This window comes from Anomaloglossus baeobatrachus, chromosome 6 (assembly GCF_048569485.1).
Source record: "Anomaloglossus baeobatrachus isolate aAnoBae1 chromosome 6, aAnoBae1.hap1, whole genome shotgun sequence".
NCBI lineage: Eukaryota > Metazoa > Chordata > Amphibia > Anura > Aromobatidae > Anomaloglossus > Anomaloglossus baeobatrachus.
Window position 1 is genome coordinate 401,449,407 of NC_134358.1, and position 19,549 is coordinate 401,468,955.

At 44.6% G+C, this 19,549-nt stretch overlaps 1 protein-coding gene across 3 annotated transcripts in view; it reads left to right on the forward strand.

Annotated features, from left to right (window-relative positions):
- AOAH (acyloxyacyl hydrolase) overlaps positions 1–19,549 on the forward strand; it is a 201,198-nt gene that overhangs the window by 141,426 nt on the left and 40,223 nt on the right. For all 3 annotated transcript variants that reach the window (XM_075316585.1, XM_075316587.1, XM_075316586.1), the window contains 4 exons: positions 1,749–1,843; positions 4,779–4,870; positions 16,592–16,674; positions 18,292–18,328. In XM_075316585.1, coding sequence (XP_075172700.1) covers positions 1,749–1,843; positions 4,779–4,870; positions 16,592–16,674; positions 18,292–18,328 — 307 coding nt within the window. The remainder of the gene's footprint in view (positions 1–1,748; positions 1,844–4,778; positions 4,871–16,591; positions 16,675–18,291; positions 18,329–19,549) is intronic.

Genomic DNA, 19,549 nt, shown 5'->3' on the forward strand with positions numbered 1-19,549 from the left:
TGCTATTTTATAAAAGCTAAAAGCACTGTGATTTTGACATTTCCTTTTTTGTAGATTTTCAAATATACCAAAATATCTACATACGCGATAGATATGATGGCCAAATATTTTTTTTTTGCATGTAATGGTCAAATTGCTTTACATTTTCCAGACTTTGCCCACTGTAATGTGCCTAAAATGTAATGCCAATATTACTCAGTATACAACTGACTACGGCTGCAGTCAAAGTCATTTGAAATAAGTCCCCCAATTACAATACACTGTAATGTGGTAATTACAACCATAAAATGCCTGTTTAATACCTCATTATAGTTCTTAAAGCTATAATTTCATTCTAAATTAATGATGGTCAATTAATATTTCATCTATGCAGATCTCAATTAGTACCAAACATAGAATACATACACAGGCCGGACATAGCCAATAGAGATTCTTATTAGCAGGGGATACTGTAGCACAGAGGAAAGATGTCAAAGATAGTCTAATGTGTATAAGGGGTTTAAGTCTAACATCACCTGAACCCGTCAATATTGACAAGTGCGGCCAACAGTCTAAAGGTACCGTCACACTAAGTGACGCTCCAGCGATGCCACCAGCAACCTGACCTGGCAGGGATCGCTGGAGCGTCGCTACACGGGTTGCTGGTGAGCTGTCACACAGGCAGATCTCACCAGCAACCAGTGACCAGCCCCCAGCCAGCAGCGATGCGTGGAAGCGATGCTGCGCTTGGTAACTAAGGTAAATATTGGGTAACCAACCCGATATTTACCTTGATTACCAGCGCACACCACTTAGCGCTGGCTCCCTGCACTCCTAGCCAGCGTACACATCGTGTTAATTACCCGATGTGTAGTCTGGCTATGTGTGCAGGGAGCAGGGAGCCGGCACTGGCAGCATGAGAGCGGCGGACGCTGGTAACGAAGGTAAATATCGGGTAACCAAGGGAAGGGCTTCTTGGTTACCCGATATTTACATTGGTTACCAGCGTCCGCAGAAGCCGGCTCCCTGCGCACTGCACATTCAGTTGTTGCTCTTTTGCTGTCACACACAGCGATGTGCGCTTCACAGAGGGACAGCAACAACTAAAAAATGGTCCAGGACATTCAGCAACAACCAACAACCTCACAGCAGGGGCCAGGTTGTCACACACAGCAACATCACTAGCAACATCGCTGTTACGTCACAAAAGTCGTGCCTCAGCAGCGATGTTGCTAGCGATGTTGCTTAGCGAGACGTGGCCTTAAGGTATAAGGCAAGGGCCTGAAAAAAGATCATTGGGCAAGATTATTTTGGACTGCTTGAGATAAGCCTCTGCCAGAAATGAGTGGCAGTGGCACGCTCCTAGAGAACACAGGAAAACTCACCAGATGGGAGAGTCCGGAGAGATAGATGAAGGCCAAATTATTATGCGAATCATCATTCAGCAGGCAGCTATCTAAAGTATATGCAGGGATTTATTTCTATCAATTCCTTCAAGAAAAGCCAAGAAAAGTGGTCAAAATAAAAGCAGGCTACAAAAGTGGAGTATAACCATCAAATGGTTTCATGATTTGGTTATAAATTTACCAAACTGACCAGGAGAGCCAGGATGATAAAATCTAATACCAAAACTGTCGAAAATTAATTTACTGCTAATTAGAAGAAAATATATAAATTATTATGTTGCCAGAAGGTGTGGCTTTTTTAAAACTCTGAATTGGAATACTCAGTGCAAACTGTTTTGTATAAATGTTGAATGTATTTTGCAGGTACTGATTCAAAGGGTATAATAATATTAGGAGACTCTGCCGCTGCCCACTTCCACATACCCCCGGAGTGGTTGACTCCTATGACTATGTCTAAGGTTTGTATGTATCTATTATACATCTCTGCTAGAGCCCTGCACAATGAATAGCTAGCTGCCACATGCTGCATACACACAGAACGGTCCTCATGTATCAAAACTGGCCTCTTGGGACGTCCACCACATCAGTCTTTATCTTTTCAAACATTTTGACACTGATTTACCAAAGCTTGTCCCAGTGGTTTTATATGGATCAGGAATGAAAATGATATTTTATACACACACATGCTTTTGCCTCATTTTCGGTTAATACACTCCACCAAAATATCTTATCATCTAAAAATAACAATATCAGAGGAGCTATCTCCTTCCTCATATTTGTTTTCCTCTAGGAAGATTGATATATTTGTTTTTATCCAAAGCACCATATGTGCATGAGAAATTCAGTGCATCTATTCTCCGCTGCTCACCTATAATCCATTACATGACTGATCTGCTCGCCTGTGGATATCGACCGGCCTTTGGTGAATAAATCTTGTGTCTTTGTTCCCTTTTACTTTATCTGCTTTAAAACAATCTTGCACAATTGGAGAAAAATACTACAGTTCCCAAAACATTGAAACAGTATAATCAAAAGAGCATTTGGATCTCCAGACCCACATAATGTTCTGGATTTTTAGCCGTCTTTATTTTGCAGTCTACTGCTTCATGACGTATATAAATATATACAGTATATATATATATCTGTGTGTTACCCCGAAAATAAGACAAGGTCTAATATTGTTAGCATACTGAAAAAAGCCCCAAAAATCCTACCAAGGCTTATTTTCGGGGTAGATCTTATTTTCGGGGTGTGACGCTGCTAAACTATCAGGTCGTCACAGGGTATTGCACAATCTGCCCTCCCATGCAGTATCCACCATCTTCTTGGTTTTGGGTCCCTAGCCATATGGTGTTGCCTACATCAGCTAATCAAACCCTAGAACACTCTGCACCACACCCACCAAACACACCAGTGGACGGCTTGAGTGGAATAGAGTAGCGCCATCTGGGGGGGTTGAAGAGGAGAAGTCAGGAGTGACAGAAGGAGAGAGTAGTCTGGTAGTGAATGTGAGAGGAGGTCAGGAGTAGGGCTACTGGGAAGTAATCTAAGTGTCAGACGGTGGTCTGGGCCTAGAGGAGCTTGACCCCCGGTCGCAGGGGATCGTGGCAAGGGGCACGGATCTGTCGAGGAGGACAGCCGGCGGCCTTGCACCATCACCGGGCTGGGACCAAGGACGACGGGGTACGTGGACCCTAGGTCGGGGAGTAGCTTCAGGCAACCCGATAATTTACCCAAAGAGAATGGAGTCTTCAAGATCCGTTCTCACCGACTCCAAAATCGGGGCATTAGCGCAACAAGGGGGGTAGGACTTTCTAATCCAAAACAGTCCATAAAATCCCAAGCGTGAGCCCTGAGAGCAAGCTCCCACACTTAGCCATAGTAGGGAGCGGGACCCGGCAAGTTTCACACTACCGGGACCACCAAAGAAGTAAAATTAGTGCCAGGAGGCAGGTCACGGATCACCAGGCAGCACCATTGGGGACGGGACCCAAACTAAGCTCCTCTCAGCGGCAGCAATGTCCAGAGACTTGTTTTACCAATTGTCGGTGTCAGCTTAATCGACTGAGTGAGTACAACAGTGACCCCATTGCATCCAACGGCACTCCCCCACCATCACCGAGCCCCGGGGTATCCACCCTACCCGTGGAGGGTCACAACACCTGTCTGCCCCATTCCATCATCCTCGGGTACTCCCAATTGCAGCAGTAGTACTCCTAATTACCACATACCACGGGTGGCGTCACAAACTCTATAACCTCCCTTGTAAATATCCCCCCTTTATTTGAGTGGCTGCACGATCCCCGGGTCCGGAGACCCTCGAGCCACTGCGAATCTGGATCCAAGCAGCTCGGCTGCTGGCATGGGGACGGTACAGGGGCAAAGTGTGTATTGTAGGGAATCCGCTCTGGTAGGCAGTGGCAGCAATGCAGTAAAGAGGCATACACAAGTTTTCAGTCCTGAAAGGACAGTGTTTTATTCACACTGAACACAGACATAAATGCACAGTCTTACTTCAGACAGGGATACAAAAGGAAAAGTCCAGCTTGGTGAAAGCATAAGTTCCAGACATTCAGATGTGATTTACCCACAAAGTCTCCATCAGCTTTCCAACTCAACCACCCTCACACTGAGAAGTTCTGGCTGCTTTTATATGCTGTGCTAATCATGCACCTGCGCACGTTGGGCGTTGCCTCAAAACCTGAACTAGCAGAGAAGATCCAGGCCAGGGATTAATCTTTTCTCTGCTGTTCACCAGTGCAAAAGGCACATGCTAGGAGGAATATAACTCCCATCTACCACTACTGTTTACTGCGTTACAGTATATATCAGTGTTTCCCAAACTCCAGTCCTCATGGCCCTCAACAAGTCATGTTTTCAGGATTTCCTTACTAATGAACAGGTGATGGAATCATTATCAAGGCATCACCCGTGCTATATTAAGGAAATCCTGAAAACATGACTTGTTGGGGGTCGTGTGGACTGGAGTTTGTGAACCAATGGTATATATACTAAAAAAAAATATATAGAACAGCACCCTTTCAAAAATACTGAGTGCTAGGCCTCACCACAACTATCCAGAAGTTGAAATATGTAAATCCAAAGAAAGCATAGGCAGCACTCCAGATTCTCAGGTAAATAAAAAGGACTTTATGGAGCTCAGTGGCAATGGTTCAGTTCATCAGTATCTTTGTCACAAAGGCTCTGATGAACTGAAACATTGACACTGGGCTCAATAAAGTTCTTTTTCTTTAACTGAGAATCTGGAGTGCTGCCTATGCTTTTTGCTTTTTCTTGGATATATAAAAAAAAAAGTTTTCAAATATTGATGTAATTGGTTAATAGTAGCAAATATATACATTTTCAGTTAAACATTGTCCTTTTGATTTTTAGAACTCATTTTCCAACATGGCGCTTGCTATTTCCAATGAACTTGACTGGCCTCAGTTTTCTATGTACACAGGATTTCAGAACTCAACAATCGGGTAAGACAGTGAACAATTATATTTAACCGAGAAACTTTATTAACTTTCGTGTAAAGTAGCTGTGTAATTAATTGTGCTATATAAGTGAGTACAATAAATAAAGTAGCTCTACTTCTAGAGTTTCCCCTTTACATTAGGACATTTGAAAAATGATCTTAAAAAATATATCAAGATTCTATTGGGTACAAAATCAAACACAATTGTACTTACTAATCGTATTCTTGGAAGTATCTTAAAGGGAACCCAACCATGCATACATGTCACGTCTCCATCAGAGTCCGCTCCTGCAACTTCTGCTTCGGTCACCAGGTGCCGCCGTATTCCTGCTGTGGACTGTGCTGTTGATAGGGGAGAACTCATTAACTGTAGCTCTGGTGGGCGCAGGCTCCGCCCATCCACTAAGCTGGGTTTCCCTGGGACCTGCAGTACCTCTGGCTGACTGTAGTAACGTGTGCCTTCCAGCTGAAATTACCACCTTTCAGCCACAGCCAATGGGAAGGCACCACACTCTTCTTATTCCTCCACCAGCCTGCTAGTTGCCACTTGTCTCTGGTTCACTCCCTGCTCCTGAATTCTGATCCCTGTGTTTTGACCTCTGCCTATTCAGACAAGTCTCCTGCCTGCTGTGTTTTGTACGTCGCTGCAATCTCCAGTTTGACCTTGGCCTGGTTTCCTGACTATGCTCTTGCTTGCCTTTTTTTCCCTTTTTGTACCTGTTGGTTTTGACCCTGCCTGACGACTGCTTTCCTCTGGACTCTGCCTTCCATAAGCAGCAATCTCTTGGACCCTGTAGTAGTTCCAGATCCCTGTACAGGGGTTAGAGGGTTTCGGGGTTCTCGGGATTCTACCAAGTGGGTAGCTTACCTCTAGTCTGTCCGTGACAGCCATCCTGAGGCTGTGGTTTGGGGTAGACGTCACAATACATTATATGAAAGTGAGTACAGATTTTTTTATGGCACTATGGACAAGTCTGATGTATAAAGGGGCATCACATCATTGTCTGTAATCTCCAACACAAATTGCTTGGGTAGAGGGTGTCTGCTAACTGTTGACACAGCACATTGCTCTTGATTGAGTATCTCGGATAGAGAGGACACTTCAGAATTCTAGTTGCATGCTAAAAGGAAATTACGTCATGTTTTAATGTGAATTAAAAAAAATATAGAAAAATCAGTAAATAATAATATATGTTCTATAGCTAAAATATTTCACTTTCTGACTTCCGGTTCTGATGATGTAAGTCAGAATTCTCTCAGGCTCCGTCACCCCTCACCCAGAATCACAATGTGGGAGCACTAACACGCTCAGCAAGCCCCTGACCGAATCACCTGGCAATCCATAACGTGTAGCAGAGGTTTTCTGCTCAGAGGTAGCCTGCAGCAGCATCACTGGAGAGACCCGTGCGGGAGAGAGAGACATCAAGCTGCGTGATAAAGATGGCGCCGGCAGTGTAGCTAAACTCCTCACTCTCAGTCCACCACGTCGTCTGCTTACAAACTTACAGCCTGCTGGTAGAACAAAATTATCACACCGGGGGAGGTGGAGAGGTTGTATTAACAGCGGGGACTCAGGAGAGAGCTCAGAAGATGGGCGATATAGGGGTCAACGCTGCAGAGCAGTATGGTGGCGGTCCTCCCAGAAATGCAGAAGCTGGGACATTGTTCCAACAAAGTGGATTACTAAAGCACTGCTCTTCATAGCTGTGTGGTGCTGCAGAACAGGCCACCCACCTGCTAGATAGGCTGATAGTGGAGACTCAGGAACAAGAGTCAAATATAGAAATAAATAAAAGCATAATAAAACAATACAAGTCACAGCTCCCTTTAGGGTCAGGACTCTGCAGACCACCCCCCCCTCCTCCACCCCCACCTGATTTCAGGAGTGCTAATTAAATAAATAAATTCACACTAAACCAACACAAGTTACAGCTCCCTTTTAGAACCTGACACTGCAGACCAGGACACCTGCTGACAAGCTGAAAACCAAACATGGGTGGCTTCCTATTGATGGGACGCTATCTTCTGAGGAGTGGTGCCAAGACAGCAGACCCCCCAGACAACAAATTGAGCAAGGGGAAGATATGGCATCATCTAAGCCAGGGGTCTCAAACACGCGGCCCCTCAGGGTAGTTCATGCGGCCCCCAGGCCCGTGCCCCTGTTCACTATCGCGGCAGGTGCAGTGCCACTGTCTGCGCTTTATGTCAGTTGAATGTGTTGCTGGCCTCCAATACAATCATCTCACATAAATCACTGACAGTGACACTGCACCTGCCACGATAGTGAACAGGGGCACGGGCCTGGGGGCCGCACGGAGCAGAGATGAGGCAGCCGAGGGAGCACGGGACAGGTGAGAAGAATGCTTTGTGTGTGTGTGTATGTGTGTTGGACGTTAACCCCTTAGCGACCTATGACGTACTGGGTACTTTATGGCTCCCTGGTACTTAAGGACCCATGACGTACCCAGTACGTCATGGCGAAATAGCAGCCCCGGTGGCTGTGATCATTGCAAATACCTTAGATTCGGGGAAGAGGGGACCTCAGGAGGGGTGGTGTCTCCTCCCCATACCTACGGAGGCTGTGATTGGCTGACGAACGCCGCTCAGCCAATCACAGCCACTGAAACATTGAAATCCAGCCAAGATCAGGGCAGCTGTAGCACCGATCATTGGCTGGAGCTGGGTGACGTCTGTTTCACCCGCCCCCAGCTCTGATTGGAGAGACCGGCATTGTGACCAATCTCTTCAATCACTGTGGATCTGGGGCCGCAGACCACTCCCCTCAGCTTCACTCCGGTGTCTGTGGAAGGTGAGGGGAGCTGCTGACCCATTACTACAGGATGGGGCCAAAGTGCGCACATTACTATGAGATGGGGATAAAGCTGGGGACATTACTATAGGATGGGGACATTACAAGGATGGGCACAATACTATTGGATGGGGACATTATTACTATAGTATGGGGACATTACTATAGGATAGGGACTAGGATGGGCACATGACTATAGGATAGGGACTAGGATAGGCACATGACTATAGGATAGGGACTAGGATAGGATGGGCACATGACTATAGAATGGAGACAAGGCTGGGGACATTACTATAGGATGGGGACATTACTACAGGATGGGGACAAGGTGGGCACATTACTGTAGGATAGAGACATTACTACAAGGGGACAAGGATGGGAAACATTACTATAGAATAGGGATAATGCTGGGGACATTACTATAGGATGGGGACAAGGATGAACACATTACTATAACATGGGGACAAGGATGAACACATTACTATACCATGGGGACAAGGATGGGGAACATTACTTAAGGATGGGGACAAGGATGAGCACATTACTGTGGGATGGGGCACAATACTACAAGGGGACAAGGATGGGCACGTTACAACAATATGGGGAACATTACTAAAAGATGGTCAAAATTTCTATATAGTGCTAATTGTAAGACTATTAGTTACAAGAAAGGAATAAAATGTAAAAAAAAAAAAATAAATGTTTATATTTAAACAAAGAATGTTCACGTTTGCTATAATGAACAAGTGAAAATGTTCAAAATCAGTGATCCCAAGGTGTGTAAAAACAAATAAAATATATATATATTATATACGGTACCAATAAAAATGTCACTTTGTTCTGCAAAGAATGCGGCCCCCCAAATTATTTTTTTCCTCTGTGCGGCCCATACACCCAGCCGAGTTTGAGACCCCTGATCTAAGCACACCCAGATTGGACAGACAGCAGAAAATGAGGACACGACAGCTTTCAGTGGAACCCCAAGTACCTCAGACATATTTAAAGTGGTGGAAGGTATTGACTGTAAGCGCCTAGCCTCTGAAGTAGCAAATAACATCCTGCAGGACATCTCCAGCACACTTAAAGAAACAGTCACCAAGGCTCTCCAAGCGCTGCAAAACCATCTTGATGAGACAGTGGAACAAGTGGCGGCTTTAGAAACCAGGTTATCCACCATGGAAGATGATTTTAACTCTGACCACACGACGGTAATGCACCTATCTAGAGAAAATCTAATCCTAAGAGACCGTATTGGTGACTTGGAGAACAGATCCAGAAGAAGCAATATACGCATAGTCGGTCTCCCAGAATCATATCCACAGGAGAAACTGCGAGGAATATGTGAATCAATCATACCTAAAGCCCTGGGAGTCTCAGTGGGTAAGAGGATAGAAAGAGTCCATCGTGTTGGTCCACCAAGGAGGAATCTGGAGGAGACCATAAAGCGCCCAAGACAAGTCATAACAAAATATCTGGACTCTACTGACAAGCAGGAGATAATTCAGGCATACAAGAAAGCACATTATCCCATAGAAGTGAATGGAACTCGAATCCTGCTGTTTCAGGACTTCTCAGCGGTTGTCACCAGACAACGCAGGATGTTTACACCTACATGCTCAGCCATGTTCAAACGTAATATAAGGTTCCAACTGAGATATCCTGCTGTGTTAGTCATCTGTCACAGAGAACGCTCCTCCAACAGGTTTTCCAATCCGAAGGAAGCAGAAGACTTCGTCGAACGAATGGACAGTCCTCCAAGATCCAGAAAATCTCCCACACCGGAGGACAACCAGCGGCACGGCCATTGCTCGACAAAGGGAGCTTCTGGAAGACCATCACCAGTCAGACCAAAAGATCAGAGGCAGAACCGCAAGCCGATTATAGCCGCCTGAGAGGTACCACAGAAACTAGACTGTTTTTTTTCCTTTTCAAATGGTTGGAGGTTAACTTATTAACTTAGCCCCAGAACATGCTACAGAAACTCTGTGGACTTAATGGAAGTGTTGGTAATGTGGATGGCATAAGGAGTCCCCCCCCCTCTATCCTCTCCTTCCTCCCCCTAATAACACCTCCTGCCCCCTCTATCCTCTCCTTCCTCCCCCAAATAACCCCACCTCCCACTCTCTATCCTTTTCTTCTCACCCCTCTATCTCCCCCCCTTCCCACTCTCGGTTTTCCCTCCCCTTGTCTCCTCTTCCACAGTTGTGAAATGCTGTTCTCTTTGAATTACAGTTTAAAAGGTATCATAAGGGGGATGATGGGCCTCGGAGGCATGATCGGGAAGAAGTGAAGTGTGAAGTTAGGGAAAGATTGAGCAGTGGCTCTGAAAAAATACACTTCTGTCTATTGTTACGAAGAAAAGAGAAAGTTAATCCTTCTATTTGTAATGGTGCCTATAGGCTAGTTTTAGGTGTTTACTCTAGGATATGTTTTAATTTGACAGCAGCAGTAAGGAAGTATAACAGTTTTATAGTTTGTATAAGTCCTCTATTTGCAATTGCAATTCATGCGGATAGTCACCTGGAACGTCAAAGGACTACGCTCTCCCCAGAAGCGGCTTAAAGTTCTGCGCCATCTTAATCGCCTCAAACCAGATATAGCGTTTTTACAAGAGACGCAGCTAGAGGCACAGGAAATACAAAGGATGTGTAGGCTGTGGGTGGGTAACACATATGGCTCCCCATCTATCAAAAAGAAAGCTGGGGTTATCACACTAGTGCACAGAAAACTACAATATTGAGGTATAGATATATATGCAGATATAGAGGGCAGACATGTGGTCACGATAGAGGTTTCAGGGGGCACTTCAATGTTTTAATGTCTGTGCCCCTAATGATAACAATAAGCCAATTTTCCATCAGCTGGAACCTAAACTCCTAGAGCACTCGCACCCCAACACAATAGTGGGGGGGGGATTTCAACTCTGTGGTTTTGCCATCAGAAGATAGAAAAATCCCAAATAACAGGTCTAAACCGCCGCGAAGCCAGGACAAAGTCATTAAACCACTCCTAGAGACCACAGCTCTACATGACGCATGGCGACATATGCACCCCCAGGATAAGGAATTCACGCACTATTCCCATGCAAATGATTCGTGGTCCCAAATCGACTATTTTTAAGTTTCAAACAATGTGATGCGCTTACTCCGCTCTGTCTCTATACACGACTTGGTGATATCTGATCATACACTGGTGGTGGTGGAGATGGTGGACATCCACCCGAAGGGCTCGGATTATTTGTGGAGATGCCCAGATTTCCTTCATGGTAATGAAAACTTTGCATTAAAGATCAAGGAGTGGTGGTCAGAGTTTTTGTTTCACAATAGTCAACATGGGGATACTCCCTTATTGCACAGCAAATAACACAGCAAAAGCCGTAATAACAGGCAAAATAATTGCCTATGTTTCTGCTTTGAAAAAAGATTCACACCCACTTCAATGAAGCCTCGGCGAGGGTGAGACAGGCCTACACGGTTTTCCAGCACAATCCGACCAAAGAAAACAAAGAGGAGTGGCAGTCAGAGCGGAGGGCTTTCAATATGTGGGCAGACAAAAGGGAGGAATTGTTTATGTCTGCCCAGGAAACCACTTTACATAGATTCAGGAACAAATCAGGGAAGCTGATGGCAAATTTAGTAAGGAACAGATTTATACCGCAAAGCCCTATACAGATGAAAGGCCACAAAGGGGAGCTCCACAATGACTTTAGGAAAATAATTTAAATATTGGGAACGTACTATAAGAATCTCTATTCAACTGACGGGAATGGAGATATCCCTGCTAATAATATTCTAACTAAGGAGAATATATCTAAGCTGACGGAAGAACATCGAACATACCTAAACGCAGGAGTCACGGGGAAGGATGTTGCTTGGACAATTAAAAACGTACATAATCACAAAGCCCCAGGACCCAATGGTACACCGGGGAATTCTATAAGACAATGGTAGAAGTCTCACCCATATTGCTGACATTGTATAACAATGTTCTGGAGGGGAAAGTGACTTTTCAAATTTAGAATACATAAAATTGATTCCAAAACAGGGGAAGGACCCATTGAACCCGGGGTCATACAGACCCATATCCCTTATTAACTTAGACATTAAAATACTGTCCAAAATAATGGAAGACCAATTAGCAGAAATTTTGCCACAATTAATCTCTCCTGCCCAAGCAGGTTTCTTTAAGAAAAGATCTGCCACGGCAAACATTAGAAAAGTCCTCCTGGCCCTGGACAGAATAAACCTCTAGCCTAAAGACACAGAAACTCCTGCACTGCTAACAATAGACGCTTAGAAAGCTGAGAAAGATAACATCGAGTGGCCATGGCTTTTTAGAGTATTAGATGAGATGCATTTCTCGGGATCCTTTTTCACATATATCCGAGCAATATACATGTCCCCAAAGGCACTAGTATACATTCCTGTTTTTTTGTCGAGCCCCCTTTCAGCTGTTTAAGGGGACCAGACAAGACTGTCCTCTCTCCTCGCTGCTCTTCAATTTGGCACTTGAACCCCTGGTGAGACTGTTATCGGGCCAGATAACAGATATCAAGGTATCTCCATAAATAAAAAGGGACTCCAAGCAACTTTTTTCGCAGACGACTCTTCCTCTCTGACCCAATAAACCAAGTCCCGTGGATAATATTTAGTTTGCGAGCATTTGGGGAATATTCGGGTTTTCGGATCAATACAACAAGGTGCGAGTTGCTCTATATATGGAAACAGAGTATACACCAGCACCAAACCCAGGTTTTTGCGGGGATCTCAGTAGCCAAGTTATTTATAACTTATTTGGGGGTGAAAATCGGAAGGGTCCCCGGAAACTCTATATGGCCTAAACTTTCCACCCCTGCTAAAACGCATAGCAGAAGATCTTAAAAGATGGCAGGAGCTTCCATTAAATATGATAGGAAGAGTGCATCTGATCAAGATGTTGTCAGTATCCAGGCTAATGTACCACATACAAAACCTCCCCTTACTCCTAAAACATAGAGACGTAGTATCGCTAAATAAAGCATTCTTGCATTTTATCTGAAGAGGGAAACAGCCACTCATAGGGTTAAAGAAACTGATGGCTTCTAAAGATAATGGAGGTCTAAACCTCCCAAATATTAGAGGATACAATATAGCATGCCTAACTAGATATTTGATGGATTGTAGCCATGGCTCCGGACAGTACGCGGCAATAGCCTTTGAAAGGGACTGTGCCCAACACTGGGATCTTTTGGCTCTGTTACACTCAAGTCAGTTGGCGTTACCTCCTCAATTCAAACACTCGTCCCTGGTTAGAGACACTATAGCAACGTTGAAGATAGTAAGGAAACATTACGAACTCTCACATAGAATCTCTAAATACTTACCTAAATGGAACAACCCAGAGTTCTTACAAGGGGTTAAGCCCGCTTTACACACTACAATAAATCTTACGATGTGTCGGCGGGGTCACGTCGTAAGTGACGCACATCCGGCATTGTAAAGTACATTGTAGTGTGTAACAGCTACATGCGATTGTGAATGAACTGTAAAACGTTCATCGCATACACATAGTTCATTCCTCATGAATTGAACGTTAGGTTGTTCATCGTACCCGGGGTAGCACACATCGCAGTGTGTGACACCCCGGGAATGATGAACAGATCTTACCTGCGTCCTGCGGCTCCCGGCCAGCAATGTGGAAGGAAGGAGGTGGGCGGGATGTTTACGTCCCGCTCATCTCCACCCCTCCGCTTCTATTGGCCAGCTGTCGCGTGATGTCGATGTGACGCTCAACGTCCCTCCCACTCCAGGAAGTGGACAATCGCTGCCCACATCGAGGTCATATGGACGGGTAAGTACGTGTGACGGGGGTTAATTGTTTGTGCAGCACATTCAACAAAATTAAACGTGCCGCACATACGATGGGGGCGGTTACGATCACATACGATATCGTATGCAGAATCGTAACATGTAAAGCAGGCTTTAGTAACAAACTATTTGAGGAATGGAGAGTGAACGGGATCCATAATGTCTCTCATCTCAAACATTCTAGTGAACTGAGGTGGCTAGAAAGGGAGGAATTGAAGGAGAAGTACCTCCTTAAGCCTAATCAGTTAATTCATTTGACCAGGTGAAACATAGTGTCCAGGACAGTCTGGTGGATGTGTCCCATTAGGTGATGTGTAACACATTTGATTGCCTGGTAAAAAACTCGGCCACATCTTCTTCTATATTGTGGCTGAATGGGGCAATGAGGGATTGGCTCATTGGACAACATCCGGAGGCCTTCTTTAGGTCTTGTGAAAGGCAATTGAACAGTCCAAACTTGGGTGGGAAGATTAGGGAGGGGTGGGCCCAGCTCCGGAAAACAGTCATGAATGAGCAATGGAGGGAAACATAGTTCAGAATAATGCACAGGGCAATATATGCGTTATATCTGCCCCAGACAAAAGTGAAACCAGACAGAATTACACACTGCCCTAGGTGCAAAGATCAGGCGACGGACCTATTCCATGGGTTGTGGACCAGTTCTCATTTCCAGCCCCTTTGGACTCAAATCATAAAATGTGTTTTTGAAATTTGGAAACTCACAATCTGCCTGAAACCCACTTTGGTCTTATTCCATAAATGGAAGGAGGAGAATGATGAGGGGGCAGGTTGAAATACCCACCCGAATTGCTGCCTGTTATTCTGCTATCAGCTAAGAGGGCAATACTTAAAAATTGGCTCTCTACGAAACATCCCCTCTTTAGATGATATTATGATTCAGATGAAACATCTACTGGTTTTGGAGGGTTGGATGCAGAGAGGGAAAAAGAGAGAATTGGTAAATACTTTAAAAAAAACTGGAAGAACTTCATAATAGCATATTATAGCCTGGATGAGATAGCACAAATGATGAGACCGTTCCTTGCCACAGTTTGGTACCATACGGAAAATTACGAAGAACCTTGGGAGGTTTGGAAGTGAGAGAATGAGGGGGATTGGTGGGGTAGAACTGAAAGGAATACAAGGGACTAGCCCTCAGGTATATCTTGAAATGTAACGCTTGATGCGCAATGATTTGTGTACAAACTGTAAGCTGCTGAATTTCTATTTTCAAATATTCAAGTTGTTTTTCTATGTAATGTTTTATCAAAATTAATAAAAATATATTAAAAAGTAAATAAATAAATAAAATATATATATATATATATATATATATATATATATATATATATATATATATATATATATATATATACATATACAGTACAGAACAAAGGTTTGGACACACCTTCTCATTCAAAGAGTTTTCTTTAGTTTCATGACTCTGAAAATTGTAGATTTACATTGAAGGCATCAAAACTATGAATTAACACATGTGGAATTAAATGCTTAACAAAAAGGTGTGAAAAACTGAATATATGTTTTATATTCTAGGTTCTTCAAAGTAGCCACCTTTTGCTTTGATTACTGCTTTGCACACTCTTGGCATTCTGTTGATGAACTTCAAGAGGTAGTCACCGGAAATGGTTTTCACTACACAGGTGTGCCCTGTCAGGTTTAATAAGTGGGATTTCTTGCCTTATAAATAGGGTTGGGACCATCAGTTGTGTTGTGCAGAAGTCTGGTGGATACACAGCTGATAGTCCTACTGAATAGACTGTTAGAATTTGTATTATGGCAAGATTAAAGCAGCAAAGTAAAAAAAAAAAACGAGTGGCCATCATTACTTTAAGAAATTAAGGTCAGTCAGTCCGAAAAATTGGGAAAACTTTGAAAGTGTCCACAAGTGCAGTGGGTGGCAAAAACCATCAACCACTACAAAGAAACTGGCTCACATGAGGACCGCCCCAGGAAAGGAAGACCAAGAGTCACCTCTGCTGCGGAGGATAAGTTTATCCGAGTCACCAGCCTCAGAAATCGCAGATTAACAGCAGCTCAGATTAGAGACCAGGTCAATGCCACACAGAGTTCTAGCAGCAGACACATCTCTAGAACAACTGTTAAGAGGAGACTTTGGGCAGCAGGCCTTCATGGTAAAATAGCTGCTAGGAAAACACTGCTAAGGACAGGCAACATGCAGAAGAGACTTGTTTGGGCTAAAGAACACAAGGAATGGAAATTAGACCAGTGGAAATCTGTGTTTTGGTCTGATGAGTCCAAATTTGATATTTTTGGATCCAACCACCGTGTCTTTGTGCGACGCAGAAAACGGATGGACTCTATATGCCTGGTTCCCACCGTGAAGCATGGAGGAGGAGGTGTGATGGTGTGGGGGAGCTTTGCTGGTAACACTGTTGGGGATTTATTCAAAATTGAAGGCATACTGAACCAGCATGGCTACCACAGCATCTTGCAGCGGCATGCTATTCCATCCGGTTTGCGTTTAGTTGGACCATCATTTATTTTTCAACAGGACAATGACCCCAAACACACCTCCAGGCTGTGTAAGGGCTATTTGACTAAGAAGGAGAGTGATGGGGTGCTACGTGAAATGACCTGGCCTCCACAGTCACTAGACCTGAACCAATCGAGATGGTTTGGGGTGAGCTGGACCGCAGAGTGAAGGCAAAAGGGCCAACAAGTGCTAAGCATCTCTGGGAACTCCTTCTAGACTGTTGGAAGACCATTTCTGGTGACTACCTCTTGAAGCTCATCAAGAGAATGCCAAGAGTGTGCAAAGCAGTAATCAAAGCAAAAGGTGGCTACTTTGAAGAACCTAGAACATAAGACATATTTTCAGTTGTTCCACACTTTTTTGTTAAGTATTTCATTCCACATGTGTTAATTCATAGTTTTGATGCCTTCAATGTGAATCTACAATTTTCAGAGTCATGAAAATAAAGAAAACTCTGAATGAGAAGGTGTGTCCAATCTTTTGGTCTGTACTGTATATATATATTTCACTTTCTACTTGCTTTTTCCAAGTGAAATATTGATTTTTTTTCTTTAGGGGATGGACACAGTCTTTATATCTACGGTTAAGAAACTGGAACCGTTGCAACCATCGAGATTACCAGAACATAGCTAGGAATGGTATGTGTCAAATCAGAAAATTAAGTATTCTGGCCTACTTACTTATAATGTAAATACAAAGGAATTAGCAAAGGTGGATGCATAATATAAATGTAAGAGGGAAAATACAAGGGCACGTACCAAGCTGCTATTGTTAAAAAAAATAGAGTAAAACTGTGTTAAAAAAAAAGTCATACCTTGCAGGGTAAATATGTGTCGCGGGCGGGGAGGACGCCGTCGCTGCTGCGCTCTCGCCAACGTTCGGATCCGGCTCTGTTGCGGCTGCTGCTGCTGCTCGGTGGCTCGAGTGGTGGGCCGGATCCGGGGACTCGAGCGGCTCTCCACGCCCGTGAGTGAAAGGGGTGGTTGGTTTGGGGGATTTAGTCCGTGACGCCACCCACGGGTCGTGGTGAAGATAGGCACCACCGCTGTTGATGACGGGGATCCCGGGAGCGATGGTAAGGAGCAGCTGGGATGTTGTTTTCCCCCTCCGTGGGTAGGGGTCGGTGGTCCCGGGGCCCGATGATGTGACGGGGAGGCAGGGTTGGTGAGGTGCAGGGTTGCAGGGACAGCGCGGTGCGGTGCGGTTGGCACGGGTGTACTCACTCAGCAAGAAAGGTACAAAGTCCTCGGTAAACCAAATGGCTGGATGGACGGGTCCCGCAGCCGGCTGCAGTGCTTCTCCCCGGACAGGTGATGGTGGCTGTCTTTCCCTGCACCTTAATGTTCTCTTGCTGACTACTATGGATTCCCAACGGTAGTCCGCTCCCCGGTGTATGGGTACCGGAGGAGCCCGTTTGCCCGCAGACGCTGGCCCTTGGGTCTCTAGCCTTAGGCGGTAGCTGTTTACCCTCACGGTGTGGGCTGTTGCCTTCAATCGGGACTTTTGCTGTTGTGAAACCCCTGGAGTTCCAGTCACATTCGGATCTGACTATTGTCGGCGGCTCCAAGCCTGGTCGGGGTCCGATGGCTGAAGTGTGCTGGCTTCACTTCGCTCCCCGGTCGGTACCGGCGGGCCGTCGCCTGTCCCCGGTCCTACGGCTCCGCGTTGCTCCACCACTCCTGCAGACAGCCACCACCGTCTGCCAACTTTGCTGTCAGTGCCTGGGTCACAAACCCAGACACCCAAGTGCTTACTCCTCACTCCTCAAACTCCAAACTCTATCTGTCACATTTCCCGCCTCCAGGCCTGTGAACTCCTCGGTGGGTGGGGCCAACTGCTTGGCTCCGCCCCACCTGGTGTGGACATCAGACACTGGAGGGAGGCAACAAGGGTTTTTGTTTGTCTGGTGTCCCTGTCTAATGGGGGTGGGGGGGTGTTTGTGTGTTATGTGTGACGACCTGGCTAGGCCAGGGTGCCACATATGCTTATTTATCATTGAGGCTGATGGTAATGGCAGATCTGTGTGAAATACAGCATTCAGCTTCTGCAATACAACAGTGGCATGGATATGGAAGAAATCTGCTAATGACAAGAATGGAGAAAAAATGTTTTCAAGATAAATGAAATAATTTAATAAAAAAATAGATACTTAACTTTTCATGTATCTACTGTACTGTATTTTAGTTCCCATCCAAGCTTTCATCAGTCAGTGTAAGGAACTTTGCCTCAACTTTTCCTTCTTCATATCTTGACAGGAGGATCATCTAACAATTTACAGTCATATTTGATCAGGTAATGCTGAGTCTTGTGCTGGTAATAATCATAGATATTGCTTGTGAATGCAGATCACCAGTTAATACGTGACCTAATAACAGGAGAACTGTAAGGCTATGTGCGCACAATGTGTTTTTCGCGGCGTTTTTGCGCTTTTTCCGGGTGCGTTTTTGGCCTCAAAACTGCATGACTTTGCTTCCCCAGCAAAGTCTATGAGTTTTCATTTTTGCTGTCCGCACACAACTTTTTTTTTAAGCTGCGTTTTTGAGCTTGAAAAAAAAAATGGACATGTCAATTCTTTCCTGCGTTTTTCTGCGCTTTCCCCCCATGCAATGCATTGGAAAAACGCAGCAAAACGCAGAGATCAAAAACGCAAAACGCAGCCAAAAATGCCCTAAATCGCGGTAAAAACGCATGCGGTTTTTGACGCGTTTTTTCGACACGGGTGCGTTTTTGTGCGGTTTTAGCGGCCAAAAACGCACAAAAACGCAGCGTCAAAAAAATGCAGTGTGTGAACGTAGCCTAAGGGTCTGTGCACACATTCAGTATTTAGGTGCAGAGATTTCTGCATCTCTTGGCTGGAAAAAAGCTGCAAAAATGCACGTTTTGCTGCATTTTCAAAGCTTTTGTCATGAATCGTTTTTCTAGAATTTATCGATAGGAGTTAATGCTATAGAGATAGATAATAGATAGATATACAGTTGTGCTCAAAAGTTTACATTCCCCGGCAGATTATTTGCTTTCATGGACTTTTTCAGAAAATATGAATGATAACACAAAATCTTCTTTTTCCACTCATGGATGGAGGTTGGGTGAAGCCATTTATTGTCAAACTATTGTGTTTTCTCTTTTTAAATCATAATAACAACCAAAAACATCCAAATGACCCTGATACCCTGGTGATTTTGGCCTGATAACATGCACAGAAGTTGGCACAAATGGGTTTGAATGGGTAATAAAGGTAACATCCTCACCTGTGACCTCTTTGCTTGTAATCAGCGTGTGCATAAAAGCTGAGTGAGTTTCTGGGACGAAGAATGGGCAGCTTTATAATCTGAGAAAATAAAGAGCCTCATCCACAACTACCACAAAAGACTTCAAGCTGTCATTAATGTTAGAGGGGGCAATAATTGGTATTAAGAACTGGGGTATGTGAACTTTTGATCAGGGTCATTTGGATGTTTTTGGTTGTCATTGTGATTTAAAAAGAGAAAACACAGTAGTTTGACAATGGCTTCA